Raw genomic sequence first — 17,659 nt, 5'->3', positions numbered from 1 at the left:
TCCTGTCTTCCCCTTCGTCTCCTCAACCACTTTCTTTGCAGCTCTACCTTGGCCATCACTATGTGATGGTCCGAGACTCCATTCCCCCACCCTCTCCACACTCTTGCATCCAACACTTCCTCCCCATCCCTCTGCGGTGAGAGAGAGAGAGAGAAGGTAAAATTGAAAATGAAAATAACTGTGAAAATTAGTGCAAAAGTGAGGGTAAAAGAGAGCACACAAGTGAATATGGAATGTCAAAGTCAACAGAGAGAGAGAGAGAATAAATACGGAAATGACAAGTGGCGTCCCTTTGGCATAAACAAATGAGGGAGATAGGCATAACCTTGGTCCCTTCTCTCTCCTTCTATATTTCCTCCCCTTCTCCCTGTCTCCGGGAGAGAGGAGTGAAAGTGAATGAAAAAGTGGTGGTTAGGGAAGGCATTGTGAAGGTGAAAGTGAAGGCAAAAGTGAAAATGAAGGTGAAGGTGACAGTGAAGTCAGAAGTGAAAGTGAAGGTGGAAGGTGAAAGTCAGGGTGAAGGTGAAGTCTAAAGTGAAGCCAGAAGTGAAAGTGAAGGTGAAGATGGAAGGTGAAAGTAAACGTGAATGCGATAGTGAAGGTGAAAGTAAAATCGAAAATGAAAGTGAAGGTGAAAGGTGAAAGTGAGGGTGAATGTGAAGGTGAGTGTGTAAGAGAATGTGAAAATGAATGAAAATGAAGGTGAAAGTGAAGGTGAAAATGAATGTAAAAGTGAAGGTGAAGGTCAAGGCCAAGGTGAAAATGAATGTAAAAGTGAAGATGAAGGTGAAAGAAAAGTTGTAAGTGAATGTGATGGTAAAAGAAGGGAGGGCAAAAGCGAAGGTGAGTGAATAATTGTAAAGGTAAATGTGAAAATGAGAAAGTAAGGTTGCAAGTGAAGGTGAAAGGGAAATTCAAAATGAGTGATAGTGAAAGTGAGTGTGAAGATGAAGGTGAATGTGAAATGAGCATGGAAGAGAATATGAAAGTGAATGTGAATATCTAGTGAACTGAAAGTGAAGATAAAAATGAATGGCAAGGTGAAGATTAAGGTAACCACGAAGACAAACATATGTGAAGTAAAATAGAAGAGTCCAGTGCGGGGGGAGAGAGAGAGAGAGAGAATAAATGCATGAATGACAAGCAAGACTCTGTGCATAACAAAAGGAGAAGGAAGTCCAAGGGGGAGTCCTGATGTCGCTTTTTATCAGACTTTCACTTTTTTTTGGACTGACTTGGGCCTCAATTAGTCCGATATAGTGAGGTTTTACTGTATAGGAATTTAGTCCAGTAGCTCCTCGAGTCCGAAAAAAGCAAATTCCGGTCTATTGAAGCCCGTTATATTGAGGTTTTACTGTACACACACACACACACTATATATATATATATATATATATATATATGTTTATACCGGTATATATATATTTCGTTTTCGTTTTTAAAGGCTCCAACATGCTTGCATGTGTTGGCCTTGGTCTTCTCCACGCTGCACGAACCATTGCAGCCTCCCTGTTCAGTCCCTTAACCCTGAGGTCTCACTTAATGACCTCATCCCATGTCTTTCTTGGTCTACCCCTCATAACCCCACCCCCAATATTAACACTTCTCACCTTCCTCACCCAATTATCATCCCTCATCCTCTCCACATGTCCAAACCATCTCAAGCTACCTCTCCTCATCACAATACCAATATACTCCAGTTCCATCCTACCTCTCAACTCTTCCATTGTAAACCCAGCCCCTCCAGGCCTTGGACGCAGGGATGCACTGCACATCCACCTAATCATTGTCATTTCTGTACATCTGAGCTGGTGAATATCTTCCTCCTTCTCTGTCCAGGTCTCACTACCATACAGCATTACACTCCTAACACATGCTGCATACAAAGACCCCTTAGCACGTAGGGAGAGTCCTCTCATTGTCAGGAGAGACAAGAGCTCCCTGAACTTCTTCCAACCACTTCTCACCCTAGCCACAGAGCTAGCTCCAGCACCACCTCCAGCACACAACATGTCTCCCAAATAACAAAACTCTTCCACACACAAGAGATTCACCAGCAAGTTCAATCCTTTCCACGTCTGACAATCTCCATCTGCTCACCCTGACACGCCATACACATAAAATCAGCATTATCTCGCAGTCTACCTCTGATACCACTACATCTCTTATGCACCCATTTATCACACACACCACACAAGATGGAATTACTTCCCATGTCCTTGTGGCAAACTGCACATGGCCACTCTCCCTTGTCTTTGACGGTACCGCCACCAACCCTAAATATCACCCCAGCTGGCCACAAACACACATACACTAATTATAAGAGAGTCAACTGGGAGGCCTTTGTAACTGAAACAGTACGACATCTCAAAACACTAAACAGTACATCCATCACAAACATCAACACCGCTGTGCACACTTTCAATACAATTATACAAAATGCAGACAAAAGACACATCCCTAGAGGGAACAGAAAGAGAAACAACCCCAACTTCACACCAGAAATTCAAGGCCTCATCAGACAACGGGACACACTGCGACACTCCCCAACATCCCATACACAAGACACCGTACAACAAATACAAGAACTCAACACTGAAATAAACAATAAAATATCAGAATAGCAAACACTGACCTGGAAAAATTACCTCCAAACACTTGACAACAAAACAAACATCGGCAAACTCTACAAAACACTAAACAACATCACACTTTCCAACAGCAGCACCACACAATCACACCTTGCCATCACAACAACAGACACCATACCCTCAAACAGACAACAAGCAAACACTCTCATCAATCACTTTTCACAAGTCAGCCATCTAAACCCCCATCCCAAAGACCGACGTATCATCTGACGTAAGAGACAGTTCCCCACAGACCTAGACTACACATCTTTCACTTACAACTAGACAAAGCACATCATTAACAACCTCAAGCACTCATCTGCCTGTGGACGAGACAACATAAGCAACATTCACCTTAAACACCTAGGACCACAAGGCATACAAGCACTCACCAGCATATCAAACTACAGCTACGAGCACAACATAATACCCAACATCTGGAAGCATGGCAATATCATCACTATCCCTAAACCCAACAAAGACCCCACATTATCCTCCTCACACCGCCGATCACACTCCTCTGCACCCCCTCTAAAGTCACTGAACGACTGGTACTTCAACTAGTCACACCTCACATTCCCCTAGCCCAGTCACAACATGGCTTTAGGCCACTACACTCCACAAACACCCTTCTTACAGACCTTACACAGAGAGTTTTCCATGGCATGAATTCAGCTAGGCCACCACACAGAACAATCCTAATCACACTAGACATTAGCAAAGCTTTTGATGCCATCCCCTGCCACAACCTCACAAACAAAATACTCGACACAAACATGCACAATAACACAAAAAGATGGCTGGCAAACTACTTAGCAGGCAGATGTGCACATGTAACATTTGCCGGTCAGTCTTCTAACATCAGAAACTTCACAAACGGCATCTCCCAAGGATCTGTTTTGTCACCTACACTCTTTAACCTATACATGCACGACGTACCCACACCCCACACACCACAGATACACATAGCTTCCTATGCAGATGATATAACACTTACATGTACGCACCAAAATGCAAACACAGCTGCACACATCATTCAACCTTACCTCAACACACTACACGAATGGTTCACCACAAACAAGCTCAAAATAGCCCCAGCCAAATCTACATTGACTCTTCTCACAAACTGGACAGCAGAACACAGTCATATACCACACCTCATCATAAACAACACTCCCCTACCACACACACACACACAAAATCCTTGGTGTAACATACAGTACATCAATATCATTTACACAACACATCAGAAACATTAAAAATAAAATAACACCAAGACTCAATGCCTTGAGGTCACTTGCCCATACAACATTCGGACACAACAAAGAAACCACCACCACAGTATACAAACAATACATACGTTCAATGATGAATTATGCTGGGCTTCTAACCTCACCAAAACACACTACAACACTCTACAGACCATACAGAACAAGGCCCTAAAAATAATCACAGGCTGCACAGCTACTACACCCACAGACCACCTACATCAAGAAACCAAAGTCCTTAAAGTCAAGGATCACCTAGACGTGAGAGGCACCCAGTTTCTTGCTGCAGCCTCCACAAACCCACAACATCCACTACAGTACATGGCAGCACATCCACCCACACCAAGGAACATCAAAACAACGCCCAGCACACTATACCATACACAAATACTGTCATCTCTCCCCCCTTGCCCACCTCAGACCAGCTTCCAGAAGCATATCCACACTCAGATCACTCGCCACTCCATTCAGTCACTTAACCCCCCCCATCCCGACGTTTTCTGGGAAGTGGTACGCCCCAGTCCTGAATTTTTTTTTTTTTTTTTTTTTTTTTTTTTTTTTTTTGCTCAAACATCCGATTTTGGTGAGAAACATCGAAAATTCATAGAGAAATCGCTCATCTGAGGTTTAAAATACTCGATCCAGGTAGGAGTACCTCCTTACCTTACAGGGTTTTCTATCAGGCTGGTTGCAAAGAAAACGAGTTCTATGGGAGGATAACTATTCCACACCAGTCATAAACGGTATTTATATATTTATTTGGTACGAATTTATATGTAGTATGAGAGTATATTGGTTTTGAAACGGTAATATCGGCATTATAAGCATTGTTTCACTCACTAACTCATCACCATTCCTGACCTTTTTTTGCCACATTACCTGATCATCATTTCTGACTGTTTCTTCCTCTGATGTTTGTCCTCCACATTGTCATCGATTGGGGAATCACTGGTCCTAAATTTCGTACCGTGGCATGACATGGCTTTACTGGCCAGGTCACTGATAACAGTTGAATTGCTGAGAAAAGGGCATGCAGGGGGGGGAGGAGGTCATGCTGGGTAAGGCATTGTCCCTGCCTGGCATCTTGTAGAGGAAGGTGTCCCGTGTATACGTGCCAAAAATCACTCGCAAAAATTGAAAATTATGCAAATTAAATTGAAAATTGTGCAAATTAGGGACCTTGCAATGTTGCCGCGTTAATTTACGTCTCCGGGATATGATTGCACATCATGTGAGTACGTGAATTCACGTCTCCGGGACGGGGCGGGTTAAAGACAACACACAGCTGCATGGATGGCCTCCTGACATCCACCCTTCTGAATCCTATCTTCCTCGTGAGGACAGGGTCCACTTGGCCAGGCTGAGATGTGGGCACCATCCAGCCCTCTTAAGCTACCAGAAGAGGCTGGATGAATCCATTGCTGATGCCTGTTCAGGATGCAACACAGCACCTCATACTATTAGGCACATTATGAAAGACTTTATTGCACACAATCACCTTCGCCAACAACACAACATACACTCTTTGAGAGCTCTGTGGGAAAGCCCGGTCTTGGCCATGGCCTTCCTAAGGGACTCAGGGCTGTTCGGCCAGACTGCCTAGGGAACAACTACTACTACTACTACTAACACTACCACCACCCTAGATATCATCACTTTTGTTTTATCTGCATTTACCCTTAAACCCTTGTGCCTCATACCATCTCTCCACTTCCTAAACCTTTCCTCCACGTCCCTTTCATTCTCTGCAATCAACACCAAATCATCAGCATACAACAACGCTCATGGGAGTCCGTTTCTAAAGTCACGTGAAAGGGCTTCAAGTACCATGATAAACAACATGGGACTCAAGACTGACCCCTGATGCACACCAACATTCACGGAAAACTCATCACTCAAATCTCCATTCACTCTTACCTGGGTGTGAGCACCCACATACATAGCCATAACCACCCTAACCAGCCACTCCTCCAAGCCAAGCTTTCTCATTGCCCACTTCACCACCTCTCTAGGGACTGTGTCAAAGGCCTTTTCCAAATCAACAAAAACAAAATAAAGATCCCTTCTCCTACCAATATATTTTTCCTGAAGCTGTCGAACAATGAATATAGCATCAGTGGTCCCCCTACCTGGCATAAACCCAAACTGCATCTCATCAATATTCACTCTTTCTCTAATCATACCTTCTAAAACTCTCTCCATTACCTTCATTATCTGATCTAAAAGCTTTATACCTCTATAATTTCCCTCTTTCCAGGGCATCACCCTTCCCTTTATACACATTTACAATTACACTCTTCAGCCAATCATCTGGGACAACACACTCATAAATAATCCAATTTATCAGGTTAGTGACTAGACTCACCCCTAGATCGCCTGAGGCCTTCAACATTTTGGCAGTCAACCCAGACACACCTGCTGCCTTCCCCACCCTCATCCTGCCTATTGCCTCACTCACAGTAGCAGTATCAATCAAAGGGCAAGGGCCAGAGACTGGATCTGCTGGCTCCAAACCTTCCCTGTCCCAGTCAAACTCCTCATTCAACAACTGGTTATAATGCTCTCTCCATGCATCTTTAATATCCTCTCTGTTCACCACTACCCTTCCTTCATCATTCTTCACACACTGCTCACCTGTAATATCCTGATTATCCCTCTTCACTTTACCTGCCACCCTAAATATCATTTTTTTCCTTTCCCCATGATTTAGGTTATCAAGTAATAGTCTCTGTGACTCAGACTTTGCCCTGTATAGCTCTCTTCTAGCCCTACGCTTGGCAGCCAAATATTCCCCTTTGCTACCACCCTTCTTCCATTCCCGGAAAAGCCTTCTTTTCTCCTTAACTGCAGCTTTTACACCCTCATCCCACAAGTTACTTTATGTCTTGGTGGTCCTCTTGTCCAGCCACTTGTTACATCAGTAACTCTCAAGAAATTGTTCTTAAGGGTCTCTACTGTTCATTAATGCCTCTGTCTACAGCTCCCTGTTCAGCCACCACTCTCCTCAACTCGCTATAGAAGGCATCCCTTACTTCTTGGTTTTTCAGCTTCCATATTTTCCTTCTAGGTACATAAGTCCTCTTTTTCATCACTTGTTCTTTAAGCACCATATCACAAATCAATAGTTTGCTGCTGCTGCACACACTCCTCACTTCCTATAACTTTAACATCCCTCACTAACCTCCTATCAGCCCTCCTAACCAGAAAATAATCTCTCTGACTGCTGTTTCCCCCAGACTCATACGTAATTAACCTACTGTCTCTTTTCCTAAAATATGTGTTGCACACAACCATGTCCGTTGCCTCCCCAAACTCGAGTATCCTTTCCCCTTCTGCATTCCTTAGACCATACGCTCATCCCCCATGCACTCCTTCGTAACCTTGTGCTGCTTCATTTACATGACCATTTAAGTCCCCTCCCAAAATCACCATCTCATCATCCCGCATACCACCCACTACACGTATTAAATAATCCCAAAATCTATCTTTCTCTGCTTCATCCAATCCTGCCTGTGGAGCATATACGATATAATCGCTATCCTTCTATCGAACAGAATTTTCACTACCAATATCCTATCGCTTACTCTCATAACATTCATAACATATTCCACCCATTTCTTCGCAACCATCACACCAACACCTCCATATCTGTCTGTCCCCCCTTGCCAAAACAACTTATAGCAACAGTTCTTCCCAACAATCTTTCTGGCTGATCCACCCCTGCATCGGACTTCCTGCAAACACACCACATCCACGCACCTCCTACTGAATGCCTCAACGACTTCCCCCGCTCTTCCCCTCAAACTTCCCACATTCCATGAACCCACCCTCATCCCCATGGATGAGATAGTGGTGGGGATGCCCCTGTGACGTCTAGAGCCACGGGCATCCCCACCAATATACTGGTTTTGAGTTAGGTAGGGGAGACAACAGGCTTAACCCTCTTCTCAGTGACAGCACTGGTTGCCATACAAGATTCGGCCTTCTGGACAGTAGTAGAGGGGCTCAAAGTCACGTGGGTTTGTCCATGTTGCCGGGCGAACAAATCAGAGCAGGCAGGCATCTAAGCCACACAGCCCAAACCAATCAGCATTCTCACTCTCTGCCACTCCCCCAGAGCAGCCAATCAGCAAGCGTGTGGCCCGCCCGGTGTGCTGGTGAGGCTTCCCTCCCGTGTTCACTGAGGTGTATAATTATTACGTATTGGGTTTTTATCCCATTTATCGTAGATTATTGGTGACAAGATGACCTGTTGTTATTGGGGTTGAAGGGAGGGTGACAAGATGAGTTCATCACATAGTTACAGTGAGGAGGTGGTGCCTATAACCTTTCGTAAGTGCCAGAAGTGTGTGGAGAAGTGGAAAAAGGTAGAAAGGAAGAGGAAAAGAGAGTGGTGAGGGGAGACAGCGGGAGGGGGCGTGGCACCGAGGAGGCAGAGTTGGACGTCGATCTCCTAGATGACGACCCCACCATTTAACCCCCCACTACCCCTTCTCAATTTACTTAAGCACTACACTCCTTTTTTTTTTTTTTTAGTGTTATTATTTCAATCTATTATGGTAGAGGAAAAATAATAACTGCATTGATTTCAGTTTTAGTTGTCAAAAACGTGAAATTACAGTAATGATTATTCGTTTATTAATATTAAGTGAACTGGAATCTTCAGTTAATAAAGTTTTGTACATTAATACATTTGTTGATGTTTTTTCTGCTATGTGTTTAAATCCCTACAGTGTTATTATGCCCACTTACAAATTGGGGGTTTGGTTTACTGCCTATTTTGTGGTTACGGTTACTATTGTTTTGTTTTTTTGGCTTTACATGTAGAGCATAGGCGCTGATGATCGTTTTGATGTATAAAAGGTTTGTTTATTGCCTTCTGGTTATGCCGTTGCCATAAACACAACTTTAAAGCGTCATAACTCAAAAGTACATTTTGGCGCCGATGCCCCTTTGGTTCTAGACGCCTCATTTGTATAATTCCAAAGTATGTCGATCGTTCACTTAAGGTAATTAGGCATTTATATGAATGCCAATGTCTCGTATGTAGCCTTATGCTAAGATGAAGGATCGATTATAAATCAGCTGATTCACGTTTCATTATATTATTATTTTTCATTTAATGCCCATGATTTGATGCCATATTTTACATTTACTATATAAACAATAAACCACCATCACTTTTATAACTTACATAATTAAAAAACAAGTGTACTTGCTAAATAAACTGATACATAAATAAATGATGGGGACTCGTCCTGACGGCGAATTGTCCTGATTCGGCCTCACAGTCACAGGGACTCACAGCCCTCACTCATCAATGTCAGAACTGCTTGGCTGGGCAGGGCTGGCTGGCTGGGCAGGGCTAGCTAATGAGGCTGGACCGGTGGACAGGTGTGTGTGTGGTCTAATGCCGACAGTGTGAGGACGTTTTTGTTGCGTTTGCACATTCGCTGTTCACTGAGCCACGGATGATCCATCGTTGTTGCAAATCGTTCCTATTGTATAGTGGGCATAGGGTACTAAAATTTTGACATTGTATAAGCGAAATGTCGTACAAAGAGGCATCATATAATGAGGGTTTACTGTACCATTCTTTGAGGGCTTGGTTCACAGCCATGATCTTCAAAGACTGGTTTCACCGCCATTTCGTCAAGGAGGTCATCCATTACCAGATGGAGGAACTGGGAATCCCGCGCGATTAGGTAAAGGCTCTCCTTCTCTTGGACAGTGCACCTGGACATCCGTCTGACAAGGACTTGGTGGCTGAGAATGGCTGCATTAGATGCATGTTTTTGCCACCTAATTCAACTTCTCTCATCCAACCAATGGACTAAAGAGTGATCGTGGCAACGAAGAGGCTGTATCGACGGAAGTTCGTGGATGAGGTGATGGTTGTTCTCAAGGATGAGGACAAGTGCAGGTAGGAACGGGACTCGCGAGGCCAGCGGACTTTGGAAAGCCTTTGCCGCTACAGCCTCAAGTCTGCCATTTACAACTGGGCCAATGCATGGAAGGAGGTCCCTGTCAAGACTGGAAAATGGTTGTCCTCGTCTGCTTCTCGGAGTCAATGTGGCGCACGATTTTCTAGGTTTTGACGTGGGTGACTTCCATGCACCTCTTCGTGCGGCTGGCAACAATGTTGATGTGGATGAAGGACGTGAATGGTCGGATGATGACGAGGGGCGGTCCTGGGTATCAGATCACGTGTGATATCGAGATCGCATCTTAAGTTGCAGGCACAAGTACCAAGCTTGAAGATTCCGACGAGGAAAGCGACAATGATCGGACTCCTCTCAGCGTGGCATTACTCCAGCCATCCCCAAGCTGAGCACATTCCGTGAGCAGCTGAGTTTGTTCTCGACTACCTGGAACACCCAGACTGCAACAGGGAGATGGGGCCCTTGGGACTTGTGGAGGAAGTACGCGGTTTCAGGCAGCGCACCATTAATCGCCAAAATCGTCATTCCTTGCGTCAATCAACGATTGACAGTTTTTTCAGACCTGTGACCCCTGCTGTGCCCTGCCCTGGCTCCACACCACTGCCTCCCCAAGACAGGCCTTCATCCTCTGAGCCACAGCCTAGCACATCAGGCATGGTGGAGTCGCCAATGGATGTGAGTTTGTGCCTGTCTTCAGAGTTGGCCGCAGTGGGTAGTCCATCACCACGTCCCAGTGACGCACCCCTAGGCCACCTGCATCAGCTACTCTTGGACTCTGACAGTAAATAAACAGCAAGAACTCTCTACTAGACCACATGGGAATTTACAGTGTTGAGCAATGAAAAGAACAGTGCACAGTGTTAAGAAACTAGAGTTCAGAGTGCTGAAACGTAAGTGCACAATGCAACTTTGATTTCATTAAAGTACACTGGAGCGCAAGTAAGAACAGAGTGTGCAGTGTTAAGAAAATAGAATTAGAGTGCAAAGACTTAAGTGCTGAGTGCAACACTGATTTCATTAGAGTACAATGGAGCACAAGTAAGAACAGAGTGCACATTGTTAAGAAAATAGAATTCAGAGTGCAAATGACTAAGTTAAGTGCAAGACATGATTACTTCAGGTGCTTCAGGTACACCTTTTTACTGTCAGGGTCTGAGAGGAGATGGGTTATTCATTGAGATGGCCAGGAACTTGTTGTAAGTACCCAGAATGTTTAATACTTTATTGTACTGTTTTTTCCATACTTACCTCTAAAACCTCATTGTTCCTTTGCATTTATTTCACTCTTTTGTCTGTTATTGGTGTGAAAAGGGTCTTAAATTTTTGCTATGCATGTCCAGTAGGGAGTTATGTAGGTGTTTTTCTGAGTTAGGCCTTTAGTCAGATGACGACCAATGTGCCAAGTCATTGTCTTGAGACAGTGTTAAGAATTTGTTTCATTGTAACTCATTAACCAGTAGTCTGATTTTAGTAAACGGTGTCTCATAAAGTACAGCTGGTAAAATGAGACTATCTATCTATCTGTAGCCCAATGCCCTAATCCTGCAAAGGGTGGCCGCAGACAAAACGTCTCCAAGTTACTTTGTCACCCACCATTTGACTGCCCTCCCCTAACTCATTCCCCCCTCCCTCATATACCGCTCAACTCCATCCCACCACCTCATCCTCAGTCTCCCCTTCCCTCTCCCTCCCTCCACTTCACCTACATGCACCCTCTTAGTCAGTCTTTCATTCTCCATTTTCTCCACATGTTGAAACCACCTCAGTGTATTTTTCCTGATTTCTACATCCACATCACAATGTTCTTTCACTTCTTCATGCATCAACCTGTCTCTCCATGTCACTCCACATGCTCCTTTCATGTAAGTCATTTGAGTTATTTTAAGACACATGAGAATAAAATACTGTACTTTACAAAATGTGTTATATATCAGGTTATAATGCTGTTCAGTTATGAGCCCTGTACCATAGTCTGTCTATCTATGTATCTATAGCCCGACACCCTAATCCCGCAAAGGGTGGCCGCAGACAAAACGCCTCCAAGTCACTCTGTCACCCACCATTTGACTACCCTCCCCCCAACTCACCCCCCCCTCCCTCATATACCTCTCAACTCCATCCCTCCACCTCATCCTCGGTCTACCCCTCCCTCTCCCTCCCTCCGCCTCACCTACATACACCCTCTTAGTCAGTCTTTCATTCTCCATTCTCTTCACATGTCCAAACCACCTCAGTGTATTTCTCCTAATCTTCTCAACCACATCCACATCTACCCCACAACGTTTTCACTTCTTCATTCGTCAACCTGTCACTCCACATGCTCCTCTCGAGTAACTCATTTCCACTGCTCTCACTCTTGACTTGTTCCCCTCTTGCAAGGTCCACGCCTCGCTTCCATACGTCAGGGTAGGGATCACAATACCATCATGCAGTAACTTCTTAACTTCCATACTCATCTCCCTATTTCTCATCACTGCTTTCAGTGTACCAACAACCTTCCTTCCCTGCTGTACCCTTTCACGTACTTCATCCCCCAAAGTTCCATCCTTACTCATCACACTACCCAAGTACTTGAATGCACTCACATTCTCCATATCCTCACCATCCAACCTCACTGCACACTGTGACTTCATTCCTCTCAAACACCATAACTTTACTTTTGTTTACATTAACTTTCAGCTTCCTCCTCCTACACACTGTCCCAAATTCATTCACCAAACCTTTCAACTCCCATTCATCTTCACTCAACAATACTGTATCATCAGCAGACAGCAACACTGGAAGCTTCCAGATCTCACCCTCATTCATTAGGGCCAGCCCCACATCCACTGCCCTACCTTGCACCTCCTTTACAACCCCATCCATATATATATTAAACAGCCATGGAGGCATCACACACCCCTGTTTCAGTCCTACATTGAGATCAAAGAACTCACTCAGCTCACCATCCACTCGCACCGAAGCCCTAGCTCCCTCGTACATACTCTTCACAGCACTCAACAATTTCCCCTCCACTCCATATATTCTTAATACCTTCCACATACGTTGCCTATCTATTCTGTCATAAGCTTTCTCCAAGTCCATGAAGGCAGCATACACTTTCCCTCCCTTCTCTAGATACTTCTCCACTAAACATCTTAGAACAAATATCTGATCTACACACCCTTTTCCCTTCCTAAATCCCCCTTGTTCTTCTCCAACTAGCTCCTCTGTCATATGCCTAACCCTATCAATGAGTATTCTACCATATATTTTACCAGTCACACTAAGAAGGCAAATACCCCTATGGTTACCACATACTTCTCTCTCCCCTTTTCCTTTGTACAGAGGAACAATTATACCTGATTTCCAGTCCTCTGGAACCCTTCCCTCTTCCCAAGCCAATCTACACAACTTCCATATCCACTCCACAACAATCTCACCCCCATACCTAAGCATTTCACCACACACTCCATCAATTCCTGCGGCCTTTCCCAGCTTAATCATCTTCATTGCTTCCACTACTTCCTCCCTACTGATCTCTTCCTCCCTCCTCTCAGCTCTTCTTCTCCCAGCCATTCCCCAACCACTTATACTCACACTGCTCTCACTCTCTACATTCAACAAATCCTCAAAGTGCTCCTTCCATCTCCTCAATTTCTCTCTCTTCTCCACCAACAATCTATTATTCCTATCTTTCACTCCCCTACTATTTCCCCTTTCACACTGCCTTACTTTCTTTACCTCCTTCCAAAACAATTTCTTACTCTCCCTCCATTTCACACTCAGATTCCTCCCAAACTCTTCATCCACTTTCTTCTTACTCTCCTTCACCAGTCTCTTAACCTCCCTTCTCCTGCTCACATATACCTCTCTCTTCTCTCTCTCATCTTCTCCCCTACCTCTACTCGCCAACCATTCACTATATGCCTTCTTCTTTTGTTCCACAGCTCGTTTCACCTCATCATTCCACCATGCTGTCCCTTGCACACCCTTGCATCTCCTCCTCACTCCACAAACCGCCTCACACGCTGCGCCTATCTCTTCCGTGAATATCTTACATAAGTCTTCCACCCTTTCCATCTGCTCTAGCTCATACCTTCCCAATCTTTCTTCCACTGTGCTCTTATACTCTGTCATTTTCTCACTATCTTGCAATTTCTCCACTCTTCTCACAGGAGCTGTTTCCTCCTGTCTTCCCCTTCGTCTCCTCAACCACTTTCTTTGCAGCTCTACCTTGGCCATCACTATGTGATGGTCCGAGACTCCATTCCCCCACCCTCTCCACACTCTTGCATCCAACACTTGTCTTCTCATTCGCTCATCCACACACACGTAGTCTATCATTGCCTTTTTCTTTCAACAAGTTCACCATCCATCCTCCTCATTACTCTCCATGTATACCGGTGGATCATCTTATGATGAAAGTAGGTGTTGGCTATTGCCAACCCCTTACAAGCATAGATGTATCATAGTACCTCCAAAAAAAAAAAAAAAAAAGAAAAAAAAAAAGAAAAAGAAAATAACCACATAAATGAAAAGGACAATATCCAACCCATGTACGCTAGTGCTGCATGCATTTTAGTGCTATGGGGGGGGGGGGTGAGGATTAACAGTAATCTAGTACATCGTCGGTCTAGTGCCTTCCGTTCAACACTAACTTTTCAGATTAGGACCAGTGCCTTGTCAGTTTCCACTGATTCAGTTACAGTCACTTTTTCGAGTACAGAACGAACTCTACGTTCCTTCAAACCATGATTGCTGAGGAATGATGATTGACATACATAGGTCACATTGGCATACCCAACACAATAACTAATTGTACGTGACTTGCATGGTTTATGGCCTATGACACGAGGCCAGTTCATAGCGACACTTTTCACATGACTGACAGTGTATCTGTTCTGTTTGTTATAATCACTCATTGCCCCAAAAGCTGTAAATAGATCACTAACTTTATCATTGCCCAAGTTGCTGAAGCAGCCACAGTTACAAGGAGGACCGATTTTCCTAGCTGGCACTTACTTTTTTGTCATAATTCATGTTTGCTTCCCTAGCATTTTGTTTTTGCTTGGCAACTGCGTGTTTCCTAGAAGCTGGATCTCGTTTTCACTTCCGTGTATGCTCATGGTCCTCTTGGTGGTCGTCACTATATGTCACTCATGTTGTGATGTAAATCACCATAAATCTGAGGTGAAAATAATATGATAAACCAAAAGTACGTCTGTGTGGCATACAGTATAAACAACTGGGAAGGGCAGGATCTGGTCACATCCACTAAACACGGCCACTGATTGGCCTTGAATATGACGTCATCATGAGACCCACCACATATTAGCAGCTTGGAGCAGTGCTTGCTGGCATGTTTGGCTTTCATCCACTGCAAGTTTCCTTGGGAGAGAGACAGGCCACATGTACCAACCTGCAGCGTGTTGGGACAAGAATCCGCCTTGTTGTATAGGACATCTGACCACGTTATAAAGACAGACCTGCCATGAAAACGTTTTCACTGGATAAAAAAATGGCGGATGAATGTGTTGCGACCTAAATCTCAATTTTAGATGTTTAGCATGTTCGTCGTTATTCGACTAAATGCCTCGTATATTAGATGTACAGTATGTGTATACATACATTGATATATGTTTATCATCTCTCAGTTCATAAGCATGCCTTAGGGTAAAACAAAATTGTGATTCCGTTACACAAGTCTGCTTGCTAATTCAGTTGTTTAAATTAATTGTTTCATTGAAACTGAATATTTAGATATTTAAGATAAATTATCTTTTCCAATATTATTAATCAATTTTACCTAGGCTATCTGTACTTTGAAACCATTTATTTTCATACAGCTTAGCAAGTTTAATTCTTAAGCAGTTGAACTTTCGTTAGCTGTTATCCAGTCATCGTAAAAATCCAGTGTTGTTTGATTTCGGTAGGCTCAATAAACTGGTAAAAGTTGGTATATAGGGTGCCTAGAGAAGTTACCTATGTATCAGGTGGTTCATCATTGAGGCCTTCAGATTATATAATAAGTTACACTAACTTAATTCTAGAATCTGTGACCTTGCAGATATCAATACTGGAGAGAACTTGACAGAGACAATGGTGGCGGAGGGCCTGGTGACGGTACGGCGTGAGAACATCAGAGGAGAGTCACGTCTCCTAGAAATTGAGGATGCTGCCAAGTCCCAGAACAAGGTACTGTACTTACCTTTTTAAAGTTCTGTGTTGGATGGCAGTAGTATTTCTTCTGTAATTTGGCCCACATTTTCATCTTGTTGTGGATCGTTTTACTTAGTTCAGTGGCAGAAAAGAACGATACTATAGCTCCACATCCTTTACATTGCACTTTTTCATGCCTAGCATCAAATTCTTTTTAATCTCTTGTTAAAGCTTATCATTCAAAGTGGAAAGATGGCAGTTTTTGGCCAAGGTAAACAGGAGTACTGTACAGTTGGAAATAATTGACCTCTTTTAATCACTGTCACTCAGAAACTATTCTAAATGGAAAGACAGCCAGATCCCTTTGTGTACTAAGAGTTAGTGGAATAAGATTAACTTAGATTTCAAGGTACCATCTTTAGTGTTGATTTTCTGGAAACAAATGTAATGGTTTCATTTTTAAAATTACTAAATGCTTTTTGTTTAACCTCTCATCTCTCACTGAGTAACTTTTGTATGGCCTTTCATTCAGCACAAGGATATTGACAGAGTAATTTTCCAGGGGAAATGGGCAGGCAATGATGCACAACATGCACGCAATGTGAAGTGGACCTGTGAAAACATGAGGGCATTTGTTGACAAAGCGAAGGGGAAGCCCATAGATGCAGTTATAGAGCATGTCCGTGATGGCTCTACCGTACGCTGCTTCCTCCTCCCTGACTTCCACTACATCACTCTCATGATCTCTGGCATCAGGGTTGGTATGGATTAGTTGTTCTGGGTAACACTGGGTGGACTAAACTATAGTTGGTGCTACTTTGGCTTCTTATCTACAAGGAAAAAATATCTACACCGTACTTTGGCTTGTTATCTACAAGGAAAAAGTATCTACACCGTACAAATTTTATTTTGGAATGATATCTACATAGTAAATCATATTATAACATATATGTAACATAAAATGTAATTGAAATATTAAATTTTTTTATTTTATTTAGATTCTAGCGATAAACAGCATGTACATCGGCTAAAATGTCTACACCGTACAAATTTTAATTTGGAATGATATCTACATAGTAAAACATAATAACATATATGAGAAAATTTAATTAAAATATTTAAAAATTTTCTATTAACCCCTTAACCGCGGGGCGTCACTTTCGTGACGCTTGGGAGCAAGGGATCATACCGCGGGGCGTCGCTTTTGTGATTCTGTGTTATTTTGAATTCACCCGGGCGTCCAAGTGGGGGCTCGTATCATCTATCAGTACTGCCAATGTCCAACACTAGTCAGCACTCCTAATCTCATCTGTACTCCCATCCATTGCTGACAATTTAGCCATTTCTCCCCGTTCTTGACTCCCCTCCCTACCCCCTCTCCATTACACTATCCTCTCGCCTGCCCGGCCGTGCTACGCTAAGTAAATCTTCCCTGGAATTTTTCACTGATTTCATCCATTGAAATAAGCCCTATGCCCTGTTCTTATACCAAATAATATATACAAGAAAGAAATAAGGTAAGTGAGAGTGCCATACACCTGGAATTGGCTAATTATCACCTGACAACACCTCACGTGCACTCGTTCGCTAATTTTCGCTGTTTTTTTCCCCTTGAAATATGCCATATAATCTATTTTCGTAATAAATATACATATAAGGAGGGAAGGGAGAAGCCTAA

At 43.4% G+C, this 17,659-nt stretch overlaps 1 protein-coding gene across 1 annotated transcript in view; it reads left to right on the top strand.

Moving 5' to 3' along the window:
• Positions 1–17,659, top strand: part of Tudor-SN (Staphylococcal nuclease domain-containing protein 1) — a 294,602-nt gene that overhangs the window by 63,248 nt on the left and 213,695 nt on the right. Inside the window, exons 4-5 of the mRNA XM_080278226.1 lie at positions 15,890–16,017; positions 16,544–16,738. Coding sequence (XP_080134352.1) covers positions 15,890–16,017; positions 16,544–16,738 — 323 coding nt within the window. The remainder of the gene's footprint in view (positions 1–15,889; positions 16,018–16,543; positions 16,739–17,659) is intronic.

This window comes from Coenobita brevimanus, chromosome 72, assembly GCF_032717465.1.
Source record: "Coenobita brevimanus isolate Jiangsu-jjx chromosome 72, ASM3271746v2, whole genome shotgun sequence".
Taxonomy (NCBI): domain Eukaryota; kingdom Metazoa; phylum Arthropoda; class Malacostraca; order Decapoda; family Coenobitidae; genus Coenobita; species Coenobita brevimanus.
This window is presented reverse-complemented; position numbering and strand designations above follow the sequence as displayed.